We start from the raw sequence: 20,333 nt of genomic DNA on the forward strand, positions 1-20,333 counted from the left end.
GATGATGCACACATTAACTAATTATAATCTAGAATAAAAAGATATAAAGTATTAATCGATAATATAAGTACAATTAACTTAACTAGAAATCCAGTACATCATTCACGAACTAAACATATAGAAGTAAAACATCATTTTGTATGCGATCATGTCGCTAAGGAAGAAATTATACTTGACTATGTTGAGTCAAAATCTAACTTAGCTGACATATTTACTAAACCTCTACTAGAGTCTGAGTTTAACACGTTAAGAAGACGATTAGAATTATGTTTGGTAGAATAGTAAAATGTTGATTTTTAAAATTCACATATTTCTGATGATTTTATCTATTATAAATAAGATTTCAAAATGTTTTCAAAAATCCTATTTACTTTAGTTTTGAAAAACTTATTTTTAATTTTATTTTTTAAAAATAAGAAATGAATATTTTAGCCTTAGACTAGACTCAAACCCCTAGAAAGCATGATCCTATAGATCTAGGTGGACATCTCACAAAGCACATTAGGTAACTTGCTTGTGTTTGTGAAACATAGAATGGTGTGAGATGTATAAGATTCTAGTCTAAGTACAAAGATGCTTAAGTCAGTGCATCGAACCTTACTTAGACTTTAAACAAATATTGATCAAGTTAAGTGTCCCTATGTCCAAACGATTATTGGGATGATACACTTAAACTTGGCTAACTGGGTCAAGCTCCTACTTTCTAGTAGTTAGCTAAAACCAAGTTGGACACGTGCCCCAAGGAGAAATTTTTTTTGACTAAATATATTTTTATTAAAAGCTTGGACTCAAACCCAAGGGATATTTTTGATTATGTCAAAGGGGGGAGTTAAAAAGAGTTAAGTTTGAGTTAGGTTTTTTTCAAGATTAAAAGGTTTTTTTCAAATTAAAGATTTTCAAGTTGAAAAATAAAAAGAACTTGAAAAATATTTTTTGAAATAAAAACAAGAAAACAATCTTACTAGTCCCAACAATATAGATTGGAAAAGAATCTGGACATAGTGTTGACTGCAAAAGAGTACTAGTGTGTACTTTGTCAAAAGAACTGCGACATCAGCATCAGGCCATAACGACTGCTTATGCTCAATCTCAAGAAACTCTTCGGACATCAAAGTCAGGCTACCAGGCAGGTGACCAAGCAGTTAAGACATTGGAAAGAAGACTATCCCCTTAGAAATAAGAACAATAGGAGTGTATCTTCATCCTTAGTAGATGAAACATGTTTAGCGGTGCTATCTACCAGAACCTGGTGTGTAGATGCGGGAGCCACTGATCATGTCTGCAATAATTTGCAGGGGTTCCAGGAAACCCGACGGCTACTTGAAGGAGAGATCACCGTCTATATGGGCAATGCTACAAAAGTAGCAGTTGTTGCAGTGGGAGACGTCTATTTACCTTTTGGTAGAAATAGAACTTTAGTATTAAGAGATTATCTTTATGTACCCGGGTTTAGAAAGAATTTGATTTCGGTTTCTAAACTGTATAAGGACGGATATTCAGTCTATTTTGATAATAATGTTATTATCAAGGAAAATAGTAGAATTATCTGTTCTGGTACGTTGGTAGATAATCTATATACATTAACTCCCACGATGCAACGAAGGGTGGTTTGTTTTATAATCCTAAGGATCAGAAGGTCATCGTTAGTACGAATGCCCGAGATGCAACAAAAGGATCAAAGGGTGGTTAGTTTTATAATCCTAAGGATCAGAAGGTCATCGTTAGAACGAATGCCTGATTCTTAGAAAAGGATTATATTAAACCACCAGCCCATAAACAAGGTTGTTCTAGAAGAACATAGGGGAGAAAGTCTAGTGTCGATACCAAAAGTACAAGAGGAAATACCACAAGTAACTGCACCGCGTGTCACCGCGACGGGCTTGGGTTGGCCCACGGGTTGAGAAAGTTTATTTTTTTATTTTAAATTTTAAAATTAAAGTATAACTTAATGAATTAGTGAGTTTCATCTATTTAAAATATAATTTAAGCTTAAAAATTATATTTCAAATTTAAAACTTTCAACTTAATCAATTTAAATTATACTTCAAATCTTAAAATTTTTAATATTTTTAATATTTTTTTATTTTTTAACAGGCCCGCGGGTTGGCCCACCTAACCCGCGGTCCGCCTTGAGTTGGGTTGGGTTGAAGATTTCTCAACTCGCCAAATTGATGGGTTAGCCCGCCCCGCCCCGCCATATGATAGGCCCGCCATGGGTTAGCCCGCCCCGCCATGGGTTGGTCCGTTTGACAGCTCTACTCCTACCTAGCCTCCAATTAGGACTTCTTCTGCTTAGTCTCCAACTAGAACTTCTCCTTGTCCGGTCCAACTAACTAAAACTTGTTTGTCTGGTCCAACTGATTAGAACTTTTTGCTAGCCTTCTAATCAATTTTGATTTGACTAAACTGCACTCACATTCAAATATTAGGTCATGTTTGAATCAACTCTTGGTCAAACTGACTAATATTATTAAATATGAAAACTCTGGAGGTAGACTGACGCATCCTATACCAATAATTATTAGTTTCTTCTTTTGAACTCTAGATCTGATTCGACTTTTACATGAATCAATTTTCAACTATAGCGCACTATGGATTAATTTTCTTCAGTGGGAAGATAATATTGAAACGTTGATTGCGAAGCAATGCGTCATTCGTACTTTTCGATTTACATTGATGGTCGATAAAATTTTTTTTATGAAATCGAATCGATCATCTTTAAAAGAGCAATGTTAGGCTGCAGGAAACTGCAGCATGAAACTGCAGCAGGAAAGACTCAGCCAGAGAAGTGGGACCCACCTGCATGCAGATGGGTCCCACTGCTATGTGTCTTTCCTGCTGCAGTTTCATGCTGCAGTTTCCTGCAGCCTAACATTGCTCTCTTTAAAATTAATCGGTTTGAAAAAGTTAGATATCTAGATTATGAAAAAAAAATTGTATTCTATTCTATGATTTCCATGTACTATGTGGAGACCTCGCAAAGTCTAGTCCCAAGCAACACTCCCTAAGTAACTTCGTCCAAATTAAAACCAGCCAGAAACCTTGTGAGCGAAGTCCGGCAACTTCTCTTCGCGATTGATTCGCATGCCTGTCAAGTTATGGAATGCACCGCCTGCTGTCAATTCGTTGTTCCATATCCAAACTGTACAAACCCTACAGCGCAACCCACCCTAAGTAACTTCGCCAAACTTAAAAACTAACAAACTAACTAACCAACTGGCGCCGGCCCTGCTCAATTTGTCCTGTTGCATTTGATCTCACCTTCCCCTCCAACGCTACAAATACCACTAGCTGCATGCTTCCCCTCCATCTCCATGCAGCTTCACCACCAACCAATTAATTAAACTCATCATCGGCAATGGAACACCTCACAAGGATTCACTTCCCACTCTGCCTTCTCGCTCTCCTACTCTGCTTGCCTCTATCTCAGGCTTCCTATGCTCCCAGCGCTACCCCGCAACGCCGGACTTACATAGTCCACGTGCGGCTGCCGGAAGGCATCGCGGCGGACCAGCAGGAAACCTTTTACAGATCTTTCCTCTCTGCCGTGAATCCAAAGTTGCAATTCATCTACGCGTACAACAAAGTCATGCATGGCTTCTCCGTTGGGTTGTCGGAGCTTGAGCTGGCTGCCATGTCGGCACTTCCTGGTTTTGTGCGTGCTTACCCCGACCGCACCTATCAGTTGCAGACCACCCACACGCCGGACTTCTTGGGGCTGCACCTCCGACAGGGACTGTGGAATCAATCCAACTTAGGCCAAGGCATTATCGTCGGACTCATGGACACCGGCATCTTCCCCGATCATCCTTCTTTCAGCGGTTTTGGGATGCCGCCACCGCCCGCTAAGTGGAAGGGACGGTGCGACTTCAACGCGTCTAGCTGCAACAACAAGCTCATCGGAGCCAGAGCATTTATTGGCGGCTCGCCGACTGAGTCCCCGATCGACGAAGTGGGGCATGGCACCCACACCGCCAGCACAGCCGCTGGAGCACCGGTGTCCGGCGCTCAAGTCCTAGGAAATGCCTACGGCGTCGCCACGGGCATGGCACCCCTTGCGCACATCGCCATGTACAAAGTCTGCGCCGGCATCGGTTGTGCCAGCAGTGATATATTGGCCGGAATGGACGCGGCGGTGTCCGACGGAGTTGACGTGCTCTCTATTTCTCTCGGGGGTGGCTCGGTGCCATTTGACGAGGACGCCATCGCGGTGGGCGCCTTTGGAGCGATCCAGAATGGGGTGTTCGTGAGCTGCGCGGCAGGCAATTCCGGACCAGACCCGAGCTCACTCTCCAACGAGGCTCCGTGGATCCTCACAGTTGCCGCCGGAACAATGGATAGGGAGATCAGGTCGACTGTGAAGCTCGGCAATGACCAAATATTGAACGGAGAGTCCCTGTACCAGCCCAAGTCCTTCGCCCCCGATCTCTACCCTTTGGTTGACGCCCGAGCAAGCGTTTTCCCACCCTCCCGCTACTGCGCCAGTAGCATCTTCTTCGGCATCGACGTCAAGGGAAAGATCGTGCTGTGCGAAACCGGAATTGTCTCAAATGTGCAAAAGGGGGTCTTCGTGAAGAAAGCCGGCGGCATCGGCATGATCGTAATGAACCAATTCTATGAGGGCTACACTACCTTCCCTAACGCTCACGTGCTCCCGGCATCGGATGTCAGTTTTGCCGCCGGAGATCAAATTAGAGCCTACATCAACTCCACCACCAACGCCACCGCGGCATTCTTTTTCGAGGGCACTGTTCTCGGCACATCCCCTGCTCCGGTCGTCTCATTCTTCTCTTCAAGAGGCCCAAGCGCGGCTAGTCCCGGCATTTTGAAGCCGGACATCATCGGCCCCGGCGTCAACGTCTTGGCGGCCTGGCCATCCAACCTATCGCCGGCGCCAGCGCAGGGCCCAGGATTCAATATGATATCAGGGACTTCCATGTCCACCCCTCATCTCAGCGGCATTGCCGCACTCATCAAAAGCGCCCACCCAGACTGGTCTCCTGCCGCCATCAGATCCGCCATCATGACGACCGCCAATGTGTTGGACAAGGCCGGAAATCCAATCCTGAACGAGCAACACCTCCCGGCCGACCTTTTCTCAATCGGCGCCGGCTATGTCAACCCGATCAAGGCCGGAAACCCTGGCCTAGTCTTCGACATTTCTACCGACGAATATGTTTCCTACCTATGCGGCTTGGGCTACACCGACGCCCAACTCACGGCGATCACGAGGAGAAACACTACCTGCCAAAGCGCCGGCAGCATCCAAGAAAAGGACTTGAACTATCCTTCCATCTCAGTGGCGCTTAGCGCCAACGCAACCACGGTGACGCTGGAGCGAAGGCTCAAGAACGTGGACGCGCCGTCGGCGACCTACATGGCCGTGGTCGGTGCGCCATCCGGAGCGAACGTACGCGTGTACCCGTCGATTCTCCGCTTCAGCAGCCTGAACCAAGAAATGAGTTTCAGTGTGACGTTGACGATGGCTGGTGGAGGAAGCGGCGGTGCGACTGCAACGCAGGGCTACTTGAAGTGGATTTCGATCCAGCGCGAAGTGAGGAGTCCGATCTCAGTGACCTACATTTAATGTTATGTAGGTCAAGTGTTTGTTACCGCAACATTTTCATCTCGTACGTACTTTTCAATAATGTGCAAAGCCATGTGTTCTTTGCATAATTCCTGTTGGTCATTTAATTAATCTTAATATCATTTCTCTAAATCATATTGTTTTACCCAAAATGCTCGATCTAATTCTGATGGGAAGGTTGCTTGATTGTTTGTTTCTTCCGGTGATTACAATAGTTATGCAATATAATTGTATATGCAATGTATGCAGTTAGCCATGACGGACCGGAGGAGGGTATTCGATGAAATTCAATTTTTGTACACTTCAATAAATCTGTTCCATCGTAACCAACTCAACTATATCCTGAGGACTTTGACTATCACAAATAAATTGATTGTACCATCATATATGGATATTTTCGAGCTAAATAGTGAGCGTGGTTCAATATAATTTGTATTGAAATTAATGTTAGAAGCAACATGAAAGGAGTAGTTAGACCTTCTCCAAAATCATGAAAAATCATTACGAGCTATATTGTAGGAGGAGAATTGATTGCGACCATTCTACTAACTACTAAGTTGTGAAGAGAAATGACACTTTAGGCGATAGCAAGCTGCAATGTCAATAGGTCATTTGACATGCGGAAAAACCAATGTTAAATTTTGATCAATGTTATATTAAATTAAATTTATATTTAGGATAATTCAATTCCCCCTCCGTTCACTGGCCATTCACCCAATCTCTTCAATGCAATGTCGTCCAATAACAGTTGATGCAACCGACCTAAATTAAGGTTGATCAAGTTCAAGTTAACAAGATTATTGAGTTTCAATGTTTAATCAATATGTTTGATTGTTGGGAGTGAGATGATTAAGTAGGGGGGGGGGGGGGGGGGGGGGGGGGGGGGGGGGGGGGGGGGGGGGGGTTGTCAAATGGGAAGATTGTGGCAATCAACCTCTGGATTAAGATTGACCAAGATTATTTTTGATTTTGATATTGATGGATTGAGTGAAAAATCAAAAAAGTCAAGGTTGATGGATACTTGATAGTGAAGACTTAATACTTGACAATGAAGAAGCCCAACTGGATCACAATTTATCAAACACTTGGTAGTTAGAAGTCTAACAAGGAGTTGATAAAAATAAAGTCCAAGTGGATCACGAATAATTAGATATTTGGTAGTTGAAAATTTGATAGAAAATTAACAAGCAAGCAAAGTTCAAGTGAGTCATATTTGACCGGACACTTGACAATTATAAAAGTCTTGAGAGGTTATAAAGGACCAAATATTAGGCACGAGAAGTGAAGTCCTGATAGATCATGGAAGATTAGATGTTAGGCATGAAATGGAAAGTTCAAATTGATCGAGGGATGTGTGGCAATAGTGAAGTCCTAGTAAGTCAAGGTTGATTGGATATTAGGCATGAGATGAGAAGTCCAAATAGTTTAAAGAGGACTTGATATTTATAAGTGGTGAAGTCCTAACAAATCAAGTTTGACCTGATGCTAGGCTAGTGAAGTCCTAATAAGTCGAGGTCAACCATATATTAAGCAAAATGAGAATTTAACTTCAGTAAGGCTAAAACAGAAGTATTAGTTGATTGCTATAGGTATGACAATCAATTAATATGTTGGTGCAATCGACCTCTAGATAAGGTTGACTAGGTTAACCAAGCTTGAGTTAACAAAGTTGAGTTTCAATATTTGATCAATATGTTAGTTGGTTGAGTGAGATATCAAGTAGGTCAAGTTTGATTGAATACTTGACAATCGATCAATATATTTGTTGACTAGAGTGAAAAGTCAAAAGTTAAGGTTTACAAGATACTTGACAGTGGAAAAATTCAAGTGGATTACAGTTGATAGGGCACTTGACGGTTTGAACTCAAACAAAGAGTTGGCAATGGCGAAGTCCAAATGGGTCGAGATTAATAGGATACTTGGCAATGAGAAAAATACTAATAGGTCATGGAGGAACAAATGTTAGACATGAGAAAGTGAAGTCCTAACAAGTAACGATTTACAAAGCCAACGATAAACAAAGCTTTTATCGTATTAACACATATAACAAAAATAAAATCGTTACCCAAAGTCAGAGTTTAAAGATCGTCTTCCTGGCGCGATTCGGGCGTTACGACGGCTGGATGGATGTTGCTGCTTGCTCAGGGTGTCGTCGACTCGACGTGAATTGATTTGAATTGATGTTGAGAAGCCTCTGTTCGAAGTCTTTTTATAAGACCTTCCGGTCGATTGGAACCTCATTCACTACGGAGTCAAAAAAAAACTGCATTCTGCGACGAATTTTGCGACGAATTTCTTTAAAAAATTCGTTGCAAAACTGGTTTGCGACGAATTTGGCGACGAATTTAAATTCGTCGCAATTAGGTCATCGCAAAATGCTCCGACGAAAAATCCAATTTCGTCGCACAATTCTGCAATGAATTTTTAAATTCGTCGCCAATTGGCGACGAATTTCGAATTCGTCGCCAATTGGCGACGAACTTATTCGTCGCAAATTGGCGACGAATTCGAATTCGTCGCAAATTGGCGACGATTTTGGTTTGTCGCAAATTGGCGACGAACTTATTCGTCGCCAATTGGCGACGAATATAAATTCGTTGCCAATTGGCGACGAATTTTATTTGTTGCCAATTGGCGACGAACTTATTCGTCGCCAATTGGCGACGAATATAAATTCGTTGCCAATTAGCGACGAATTTTATTCGTCGCCAATTGGCGACGAATTTTAATTCGTCGCCAATTAGCGACGATTTTGGTTTGTCGCCAATTGGCAACGAATTTTATTAGTCGCCAATTGGCAACGAATATAAATTCGTCGCCAATTGGCGACGAATTCTGCGACGAATTTGAAAATTTATCGCAAAACTTAACTTACGATAGAATTGCGACGAGCCTATTTTCGTCGCAAAATTCGTTGCAAATTTACGACGAAAATGATTTTCGTTGCAAATTTCGTCGCCGAATAAAAAAAATTTTCTAATGCTCATTTTATTTATTGGTTATCCTGTATATACATTTACATATCGATCCAATCAGATCGATTTATAACATACAAACCTGTCATATACAATCCATAACAACATATATAAACATCCATATATAACAACACATAAATAACAAACAATACATATCAACATCCATACAAAAATACAATTCATACAAAGATCCATATCAAAATCCATAATGCATGCATCCAAATGATACAATCCATACAAAGATCCACAATAGACATGTGTATATGTCTATTAATCTAGCTAACATGATATACAATCATAACAATCCAGTAAATCCATACAAAGTACTGATATAAATATATCGGAAGACGAAGAAAAGAAAGCATGAAACATCATGGGCATGTGTGCTCTCCGAAGACTCTACATCCTGGAGAAGGGATTGCACCTGAAGGTGAGGGGGCTGCACCTGAAGGAGTGGGACCTGCATCACCATGACTACTGCTACTGCGTCGACCACGTCGCGACGCGGCTAAGTTGATTAACACTCTTATGATTCTGAAAGTCAAATTAATGTTAGGATAAAAGAAGTCATTTACTAATCCAAGAAAGGAAAACGGAATTATAGACTCCTTTTTTAATTGCGACTCCTTTTTTAATCTTCGCTTTTTCATAGACTCCTTTTTTAAGTAAGCGGCGGTCAAAGAGGTTGATTTGTATTGGTAAAAACGAAAGGACCAAAACAACAATATAATGGTTAGAAGTAACCATGAATCAAGAACAGTTGCAGCAAATACATTCACGTATTTTTCTATGAAAAAGAAAGAATACAAAGACTCACAGATCCATCCAAGGAGTTTGCCAAGAAATATTGATTATCTGATTGAAGTGCCACCAAACTGCAGAAATGCATCAGTTATATTTCACAAATAACAGTGATGAGACAAATATGAAAAGTTGCAAACTGGTATTAAAAAGAAAGAAAGGACACCTGCAAACAGCTTTGGGCATGTAGACAACATCAGATGAGTTCAAATTTCTACCTGACTGCAACACCCAGCATATCCTTTCAAAAATTATTTTGACAAACATACAGGTCAAAAGAAACTAAAGTTTATAAGAACAAACAAATACTAAACCAAACTTTACCTCATGGGATCAGTAGTAAAAAGCATATGCTACAATCAATGGTTGCAAATGCCTACAGGCTAAAGAAAGATCTATTAGAAATTCAGACATATAAAATCAAATAAAAGAAGTAGGAAATGACTGCAGCATAGTTATATTGGTGCAAAGAGGAAAGGACAGTAGTAGCAAAAGGTAAAGTGATAAAAAAATAAACCAGAATTAAGAATGCACCTTAGACTCATAGTTGACAACAAATAATGTAAATAACCAGCTCAAGAAAACTAGTGCAAAAACCAAAGAAGAAAATATTAACAGAAATCAAAATGTAGTATTCCTATTTACCACAATAAAATGAAATCAAATGCAAATCAATCCTTGTAAAAAAACAAACTATTTGTTCAATATATACAGTCTTGCAACCAGCTTACTATAAAAACTTGCACACATACATTTAGACACCATTGCCTTTGTTGAAGTAGGATAAAATATGTCATCCTAAAATGATTGGTCATATTTAGGAGGGAGACACCTCTTAGTATTCAGACACCATAGATCATCAGATTTGTCCCTACCTTCAGCATGCCCCTCACACCCATCGGACTTGAAGGTATGGCTATACGCACCTTATGTGCTTTATCTGCCTCATCACTCCACATCAACAAATAATTATATTTAAATTAAGCAATATATTGAATTTTATGATAATTGTAATTAATTTTAACTAGGAGGCATTCCACTACGAACCATGTCATTAAACCAACACATGTTACAGTGATTTTATTAGAAAACTTTTTTAGATTTGTGATTGAAAACAAACACGCTTTCCAAGAGGGGAGCATTGTTCTATTCATTGTCATGTAATGTTAAATGTATCATAAACAAATAGTGTCATTTTGGTCAATATAAAGCTACTAAGATTAATTAAACTAAATTGTATGACAAAAAGTTATTAAAGATTTTCAAAATTAGTTTATTGGTGTTTTAGATTGAGTAGGATCGTGTGTTATCAAACCATGTCTAATATTGTCAACCCTATTTGCCTAATCAAGACTCAACAACTTTCTAATCCTTGCATCAGTACCATGTTGTTAGAAACACACCAAGGATCAAGTACCACAAGCAAGAATAGCTAGTGTTTGTTGGAATGTAGAGACAAAATGAAATCACCTCAAGTTTTTTTGAAAGAACAGAATTTATCTCTTTTAAAGGATAAAGGGAAGATTATTTCAAATGAATTTGCTCAATTCCATTTTTGTGGGCGTATTACATATATGTAGTCACTTGTATAAGGTCCCTTGGAGTGATTTTGTTGGTTTCTGCAGAAAGGGGTCCAGTTTCAAGGGAATCCAGACAGAAATCTCTTGACTGCTTGAAGTGAAATGGGCAGAGCAGGCCTTAATAAATCACCGAAAATCCAGACAGAAATCTCTTTACCTTAAATTCAGTCCACCAGCTGGCGGTGGCCAGCAGCCACCAAGCTGGCGGTGGCCGGCGCCAAGCAGGCACCAGGCGTGACCAGCAGCTGGCGGCGGCGACCAATCGCGAAGGAGGGTTTCACGGCAAATCGCGAAGGAAGAAAAGGGGATCGGGCGAATGGTTAAGTTAGGGTATTTGGCGACGAAAACTAGTTCGTCGCCAAATTCGTCGCCAAATTTGCGACGAATTAAACGTTTCGTCGCCAAATTGGCGACGAATTAAATTTTTCGTCGCCAAATTGGCGACGATTTCAACTTTTCGTCGCCAATTGAAAAAATTTTGGGCAAAAATTATCCCGGGCAAAAATTTTGGGATAATTTTTTGCAACGAAAATTTTTTCGTCGCAGATTTCCTAATGGGTTAATCGATCAGATGATCGATTACGACTCTATTTAATCGATCAAATGATCGATTAAATGACGTAAATTCGTTCCTCAGTAAAGCTTGCCCTGTAATCGATCAAATAATCGATTACCTAAGTCCGTAATCGATCACCCGATCGATTACGGTGGGTTCTGTGGGATATCTCATTTTTCACAGAATGTTTGGTAATCGATTCGGTGATCGATTACATATTTGCAACGAAAATGATTTTCGTCGCAAATCTGCGACAAATAGATTCGTCGCAGATCTGCGACGAAAATCAATTTCGTTGCTATTTGGCAACGAAAATGATTTTCGTTGCCAATTGGCGACGAATTTGGCAACGAATTTATTTTCGTCGCCAACTTTGCAAAACATCTCGGTTTTTACAGAATGTTTGGCAATCGATTCGGTGATCGATTAAAGATTTGCAACGAAAATGATTTTCGTCGCAGATTTGCGACAAACCATTTCGTCGCAGATCTGCGACGAAAATCATTTTCGTTGCTATTTGGCAACGAAAATGATTTTCGTTGCCAATTGGCGACGAATTTGGCAACGAATTTATTTTCGTCGCCAACTTTGCAAAACATCTCGGTTTTTACAGAATGTTTGGCAATCGATTCGGTGATCGATTAAAGATTTGCAACGAAAATGATTTTCGTCGCAGATTTGCGACAAACCATTTCGTCGCAGATCTGCGACGAAAATCATTTTCGTTGCTATTTGGCAACGAAAATGATTTTCGTTGCCAATTGGCGACGAATTTGGCAACGAATTTATTTTCGTCGCCAACTTTACTATCATCCCACTCCACTTCATATTCAACCCACAAATACTTTTTTTTTACAAATCTTGAATATTATTTCCTTTACCAATAGCGTATATATCGATCAGTATACAACCAGTTAGAAACTTCATTTATTATTTACGAACATTAATTCAGAAAAGATAACACAATTCATCTGGTGTCCATTTCTTAACTATCTTGACAAATGAAATAAGGAGCTGAAATGCAAAATTTGGTAATGTTATACTATTTTTTAAAAAATATGTTACTTTATTTGACAACTTTGTTATGATGTCTTTATAATGGGTTGAATCCAAGAAATAACTTCACAATAAACAAACATAATCTATAAATAGGATTGAAGCTTTTGGAGATCTGAATCCAAGATTAGTATGCAACCATTCTTTTCCTATATCGGCCAAAATAAATATTAAAAATCATATATGGATATAATTCTCACGTCGACGAACTGCCTACAACATGAAAGATATGGAAAAAAGCCAAAAAAATTATATTTTCGCTATGAAGAGGGCATTTATCTTAAAAATTATCGACATTTTGGCAACGAATTTATTTTCGTCGCCAAATTCGTTGCTAATTGGCAACGAAAATTTGATTCGTCGCCAATCTGCAACGAAAATATTACTTCGTCGCCAAATAGCGACGAATTTGGCGACGAATATGGATTCGTCGCCAAATGTCGACTAATCATGTTTAAAATGCATTTTCCACTATTTTTTAACGAATCTTGGCTATCATCTCCTCTACTAATAGCGTATATACCGTTCAGTATATAACCAGTTAGATTTCCTTTCTTATATAGCAAAATAGGCTAATTAAGATGTGTAATTACGTCATTCGTTGGATTATAGCACTCGACTGACCCCAACCTATTCAGAAAAAATAATTAATAAAATCTGGTACGACATTGTAAAAGAAAAAGGTTGTCCATGTGTGTATGTGTTATTCCATTAAATATCAGTTATAAATGAAGATATATATTGAGGTTGATAGTGTGGGAAAAATAGTCAAATTTTGCGACGAACTTAATTTCGTCGCTAAATTCGTCGCCAATTGGCGACGAATTACTTTTCGTCGCCGATTGGCGACGAATTGCTTTTCGTCGCTGATTGGCGACGAACAAATTCGTCGCCAATCAGCGACGATTAATTTTCGTCGCCGATTCGCGACGAAAAGTAATTCGTTGCCAATTGGCGACGAATATGTTCGTCGCCAATCGGCGACGAAAAATAATCGTCGCGGATTGGCGACGAATTTGTGATTCGTCGCTATTTTATTATATTTAGCGACGAAAAATTTCTTTGTCGCCAATCTGCAACGAACTTTTTATTCGTTGGAAATTCAGCGACGAATTTTGCAACGAAAATAATTTTTGCAACGAATTTTGCGACGAAAATATTTCGTTGCTATTTTGGCAACGAATTATTTTTCGTTGCTAATTTCGACACAAATTTGCAACGAATATTTTTTTTGTTGCAAAATTAGTTGCAAATTTGCAACGAATTTTTTTTGTTGCAAAATTTCGTTGCTAAAACAGTGTTTTTTTGTAGTGGCTCCTACTCCTCGGCGTGTCCGTAAGGTGGACGATTTCTTGATCTTTCGGCAGATCAAACTCCGGTAACACCGGCTAGAAACTTTCTCCTTCTCGGTGGAGGAACCTCTCCACAGTTTGTCTCAACTGATATGAAATATAGCACAAGACAAAGGAGAACTAAAAGATGCGTCAAAGACTAAGAATGAGAAGAACAACAAAGACCGCTTGCAACTCAAGCCTGTCTCTCCAAAACCAGGACGTTGCACTTCTTCTTTCTAGCTTCGACTAGAAGATTAATCTCAAGATTTCAGAACAGCGCTTAAAGAATGAACGTTCAAAAAGTTATCTTCCTCAGCGGCTCTTTAACATCTTTATAGACCTGCATCCTCGATTACAGTGCCCAACGGACTTCTGCCAAAAGCTGCAGCCACCCTTCCCTGCCAACCGCAGGTACTGCTACTAGCTTGCATGCGCCGTTTACTTGTAATCCTCTTTGTAGAAAAGACTGTTCGAAGATCGCCTTGGAACTTCCACTGTTCGTTTGAAATATTTCTCCCATACCTGTCCTGTATACCTGCACACTCAAAAGTAGCATTAGAACATTCAATATCAGGACAGTATGAAAGGAAGCAATGTAACAGTCATGTCCGAGCTTTAGCTACCAAAGCATTCTCGGACTTATCAGGTTCTGAGTCACAAAGACTCCCTGATGATCGAGCTACCAAAGCTCACGGTCTCGAGCCGAGCTACCAAAGCTCTCCCGGACCATCCCGGCCATTCGCACCAAGCTCCCGGCCTAATCAGGTTCTGAGCCACCAAGGCTCCCTGACATCGAGCTACCAAAGCTCACGGTCCCGAGCCGAGCTACCAAAGCTCTCCTCCCGGCCATTCGCACCAAGCTCCCGGCCTAATCAGGTTCTGAGCCACCTAAGGCTCCCTGAAGTCGAGCTACCAAAGCTCTCGGTCCCAAGCCGAGCTACCAAAGCTCTCTCGGACCTGTCCCGGCCATTCAGCACCAAGCTCTCGGCCAATCCGGTCTTGAGCCACCAAGGCTCCTCCTGGACCACCTCGGAAGCAAGCCACAAAGGCTTCCTCATTCTCACCCGAGCACCAAGCTCTATGGTCCTGAGTCACCTAGACTCCTCCTGGACCATCTCGGAGACAAGCCACAAAGGCTTTCTCCATTCTCACCCGAGCACCAAGCTCTACGGTCCTGAGTCACCTAGACTCCTCCTGGACCATCTCGGACACGAGCTACCAAAGCTCTCCTCATCCGTCTACGAACACTATGTTCTTCGGCTATCTCGGTCCTAAGCCACCAAGGCTTCTTCTGGATCAAATCAGGGCGTAAGCTTCTCAAGCTCTCTCCAATCTTTCATAAACACCAAATTCCCGGTCAAGACCGACTTTTCAGACCTTTAGAATTCACTCAGAAGTAGCTCGGGGAACTAACCAGGAAACGGGTTTGGGTGATCGACCAGCTGGTCGATCACTTAAGGCTGATCGACCAGCTGGTCGATCAGCCCTATCTGATCGACCACTGGTCGATCGGGCATGCTGATCGACCAGCTGGTCGATCAGCCCCATCTGATCGACCGGCTGGTCGATCAGGGCATGCTGATCGACCAGCTGGTCGATCAGCAGCCATCTGTTTTCCATCCCTTTTCCCGGTCTTTCTCCCGGTCTTTCTCCCGACTATCATTCGTTTTCTTCCGGACATTGTTCCTGTTACTCGGCCTTACTGACCTCTACCACGACAACCTATTTCCCGGGCAAACCTTGTCCATAGAATCTATTCCCGGGTAACTTTAACTCCGGGTATTCTTTTAACTCCCGGGACAGGATATCCTTTCCCGGTCAGGTTTTCCTCCTAAACAAAATGAATTAGAGGAAGCTCCTATTCCCGGGAGACTTCTCTTTTTATTTAACTAAACCTCGAGACCTTCTCCCGGCTCTATACTGAGATCATGGTCAACATCCCGATCCTTTTAACCAGATTGATCGGCCAGGTCAACAAAAACCTTTCCCGACCATGTCAGTGTGAACCGTTCCCTACTTCTTCCGATCAAAGTAAACTCAACATTATATGCCCGGCTAGGATATCCATTTCCCGGCCAAGCCCGAATACGTCTTATATGACCCGGGTAACTTCTCCTTGATACTTACCCGGCCCATTAGACCTTCTCCTGGTTTCACCTTTCCTAGTTGAGTTCATTTTCTTCCCGGGCAAGAACTTGCCAGTAGAACCTATTCCCGGGCAAACTCTTCTTTCCCGATTAAACCTTCCGGGGTAAGTTTTCTCTCGGTCAAAATAGTGTTCTCCCGGGAACCTCACCAATCAACCCGAGAGCTAAGAAATCAATTTAGAAACCAGGTATCCCGGGCAAGTCGTCAATTTCTCGGGCGACCTTCAACTTAACTTTCTTAACTCAAGTTCACCCGGTAAAGCTAAACTTAAATCATGATTAGTTGATCTAATTAATCTTTGTCAAACATCAAAACAGACTCAGGTCTGACAGTCAGACTCGGGTCTGACTAGGGTTAGACTGCATCAACAATCAACCCCTGCTTTATGTCTAACCACATAAGTAAACTGTTCCAAATAAAGCAATTCATCTCTCATAACAAGATGACACCTTGCTTTGATGGTGTAGATGTCTCAACAAATCATGATTGGTGTACAAAATAAATTCTCTGTGGAACAAATAGTGATGTCAATACCTTACTACTTGCACAACGACATAAAACTCAACATCATAAGTGTTATAATTAAGTTTTGCTCGAGATAATTTTTCACTGAAAAATGTCACAGATGTGTTATTCTATGTATTGTGTCAATACCAACTTAAGAGACATCTATGTGTAACTCAAAAGGCTGTAAGAAATTTGGGAGTACTAAGATTGGCATAGTTGTAAGTCGTTCTTTAATTAATTGAAAAGCTGACTCTACCCCATTAGTCCACTTAAACCTGTTACCATTCATACAACCTATTATAGGAGTCATGATGTTGCTGAAAGGAGTAATCAAGTGCCTGTAAAATGAAGCTAAACTATAAAAATTCCTTGCTTTCTGTTAACGTTGTCAGTGTAGGCCAATCTTTCACTGTTTGTACCTTAATTGCGTCGACCTCCAAACCCGCTCCTAAAATCACATATCCACAAAACACCTTGAGTCCATAAACACACTTCTTCATTGCAACATAAAATTTTCCCTTACGTAACACACTAAAAACCTTCCTCACATGTTGAAGATGTTGTTCCGAGGCCACACTATATATTAGAATAATATCAAAATATACCACAATAAATTTACCAATAAATGTCTACAATAACTAATTCATCACACGTATAAAAGTACTAGGAGTATTGGACAAACTAAAAAGGCATCACTAGTCATTCATACAACCCCTCCGTAGTCTTAAAATATATTTTTCATTTATCCTCAGGCCTAATACAAATCTGATAATACCCCCTCTTCAAACCCAATTTGTAAGGCTTTGAATGAATTTCAGTTTGAATATTTAATTTTTGCACTACTTTAATTGACATAATATTTTTACAACTTCCATCATCAATCATAAAATGACATACCTTGTCTAGGACGATACATGTCGATTAAGAAATATTACTCCATAATCAATCATCATCCACTACTGATTTTGGTGTCAAACAGAAACATCAAACCACTAATGTCATCCTAACATCCCTTTCTAACAGTATTTCGTTTATAGTCTTCTCATCATACACCGGGTTTCCTTTGAACACTACTACGCCTTCTTCACAATCATTATTCTCCACAAATAGTATTTTCTTTCCTGTAGCCTTTTTATACTCTAATTATCTGTGCCCAATTTCTCCACAATTGAAACACTTATACCGCCACTACTAATTCTATGAAATTGATCGACACCTTTATTCACTTCTACACTATTACTACTACCAACAACAGCCACCCCACTAGGCCCTCCACTCATCGTGTTTGTAAGAAAAGAATTCACTACCATGACGTGTATATTTTCTCACAATCAACGCTCTCTGGTGTGCAATAGACATAGATTCGGCATATTCACGGTATCCCAAATTTGATATTTCAAACACCCAATATATCGTGCCATCAATTGGTCTTTAATTTCTTACATTTCATTCATGACATTTAATTGAAAAAAATCAGTAGTATATTCATTCATTGATCGAGTGTCTTGTTTCAAATTTTGCAATCTTTGATACATTAATCCCTGAAAATTGTACGACAAAAAGGTTGTCTGCATGTGTTTTTTCATCTTCTCCCAAGCGGTAATTTTTGCTTACTCAACCTGTTTCGAGTCAATTTCAATTGTTGCTACCAAGTAGTCGCTCTCCCATGCAACCTGATTGCAATCAAAGGCACAAGCATATCTTCAGGCACCCCTTTAAAATCGAGAATTTCTTCTATAGAGGCTAGCTAGTCCAGAAACTCCTCAGGTTGTAGGTTGCCATGAAACTCAAGAATATCAGTTTTCATACTTGTCTCCCAACGCCTATAATCCTCCTCTACTACTGCTCTGTGATGCCTGCGGGGAACCTCCTTGTCATAAACATCCTCCTCACCATCATCCGCCTCCACATCCGAGTTTGCCACTGATGATTATTGCATTTGACCGTATTTCCTCTATTCTAGTTTTCTAACATTGATCCTCTCTCTTGGCTAGTCTACAATTCATTCAAACCGTTTGTCAATCATCTTTGGAATCCGTTGCTCCATATCACGTTCAAAAGCATTGTCAACACGCAACTACTATCTTCTTGGCGGCATGACTACACAAGATCAGTTCAACTTTAATGATACCAATTGATGCAACACAAGTTATTAATCCCATTAATTTGACTACGAATATCGAAAAATAATCTTCTAAAACTTGTTGATTTTGTAGAATACTAGATAATAAACAACCAAACTTGTCGTTTGGGGAAAAGAGATAGCATGGACGAATTATTATTCATCAGAAACTATCGAATAACAATTTAATTAGGTATTTAAATAGATCCAAAACTCTAACATTAGAAAGATGAAAATATCCTCAAACCCTAACTCAGCAAAAGATAAAGAAGATCAAATTCATCTTAAACGATATTTTTTTGAACTTAAAACCAGGTCGTTAGGGGTTATACCCTATAATTATCTATAGATTTTTCAATGAACTTCGATTTGGAGCATAATAAGTCTTGTGGTTCATCTTAAATCAAGAGTTATGACCTCTAAAAGAGTACCCTATTGTTCCACATCAAAAAGCAAAGAAGTTAAAGCAAAATAACTTATATTAATAATTTCTTATTACATGACTATTTATATTAAATTTTTAGATCACAATTCATTAATTACATTCATATACTTATTCTATCTAAATACATAAATTTAAAAAATTTATATATCTCTTATTTATATACATGAAGCACATATTATGGTTCGTGTATTCAACTTTAATTTGTTGACTACCATCGAGGATTTGAAAAAACGAAATGGGTCTCGTGCTATAAAATGAGGCGTCACGCTCCTAATCTAAGTCAATCTTACTCTCAAAAAATGGAAAAAAAAATCAATCAAAATCATTCAAAACGTGTTGTTACCCATGTTATTCGATCACCATTCGTCATTCATTGCAACCCACAAAACAAAAGAGGGCTGGATCCTCGTAGAATATTTGGGATCAAATTAGTAGAGCGATCGAAGGACAAGAGTGCTCAGCGAAGCCGAACAATACCCTTAGCGAAGCCGGCAAGGGTTCAAATCTCAGTGAAGTCGAACAATACTCTCTTCCGTCGTGACCGACTATGATTTAGGGCAGATGGTCGTTGAGCCGACCGTGTGGAATCGTTGGAGTGACAGATTCTATCTTTTGTAAAAAGAGAGTTGGATCCTCGTAGAACATTTAGGATCAAATAAAGTGATTGAAGGACAAGAGCACTCGAAGAGGATGCATTCCCCACACCGCGCCACCCACTCGCAACGACCCGCCATCCATGCTGACAGCCGACCTGCTCTGTTCCATGGAGAAGATGGACAATGAAGAAGAAAGACAGATGGTTGAGTCGGCTTTTTTTATAGGATTGGTGCATAAACTACCATTTGGACTCGATCACAACTTAATCAAATGAGATACACGACTTTAAACACGACTTAAGCAGCGCTTTTCTTCCTGTGAATATATCAAATCCCATTCGGACTCGAAATATTTATTTATTTGTTTATTAAAAAAAGGGGAAAGTCGCCCGTTGCCGTGTTGCACGTTTTGGTGTTTCCCCGCGGATGACGTCATAGTGACGCCGACATCCACTCCCATTGACGTCATCGCATCAACCGTAAATATCTCAAAGTTTGTGTCCTATTTCTCTCCGTCCAAACACCTAGTAACGAAACGATTGACGAGCGACCGAGGCAGTGACGTGTCGCGATGGCACATCGCCGGAAGCTTCCGGAACGTCTCTTTGATGAACAGCGCGTCCTTC

At 40.3% G+C, this 20,333-nt stretch overlaps 1 protein-coding gene across 1 annotated transcript; it reads left to right on the plus strand.

Moving 5' to 3' along the window:
* Positions 1-3,352: 3,352 nt before the first annotated feature.
* Positions 3,353-5,587, plus strand: LOC141847965 (subtilisin-like protease 3). The gene has a single exon (XM_074736073.1). The coding sequence runs from the start codon at positions 3,359-3,361 to the stop codon at positions 5,585-5,587; it is 2,229 nt and encodes a 742-aa protein (XP_074592174.1). The 5' UTR covers positions 3,353-3,358.
* The last annotated feature ends 14,746 nt before the right edge of the window (positions 5,588-20,333 follow it).

The sequence above is a fragment of the Curcuma longa genome, chromosome 16, assembly GCF_044706935.1.
Source record: "Curcuma longa cultivar G26 ecotype Majalengka, Jawa Barat chromosome 16, ITB_CL_G26_1.1, whole genome shotgun sequence".
Classification (NCBI taxonomy): Eukaryota; Viridiplantae; Streptophyta; class Magnoliopsida; order Zingiberales; family Zingiberaceae; genus Curcuma; species Curcuma longa.

Coding starts and splice junctions, on each gene's coding strand:
- LOC141847965 (XM_074736073.1), top strand. CDS start 3,359: ATGGAACACCTCACAAGGATTCACTTCCCACTCTGCCTTCTCGCTCTC.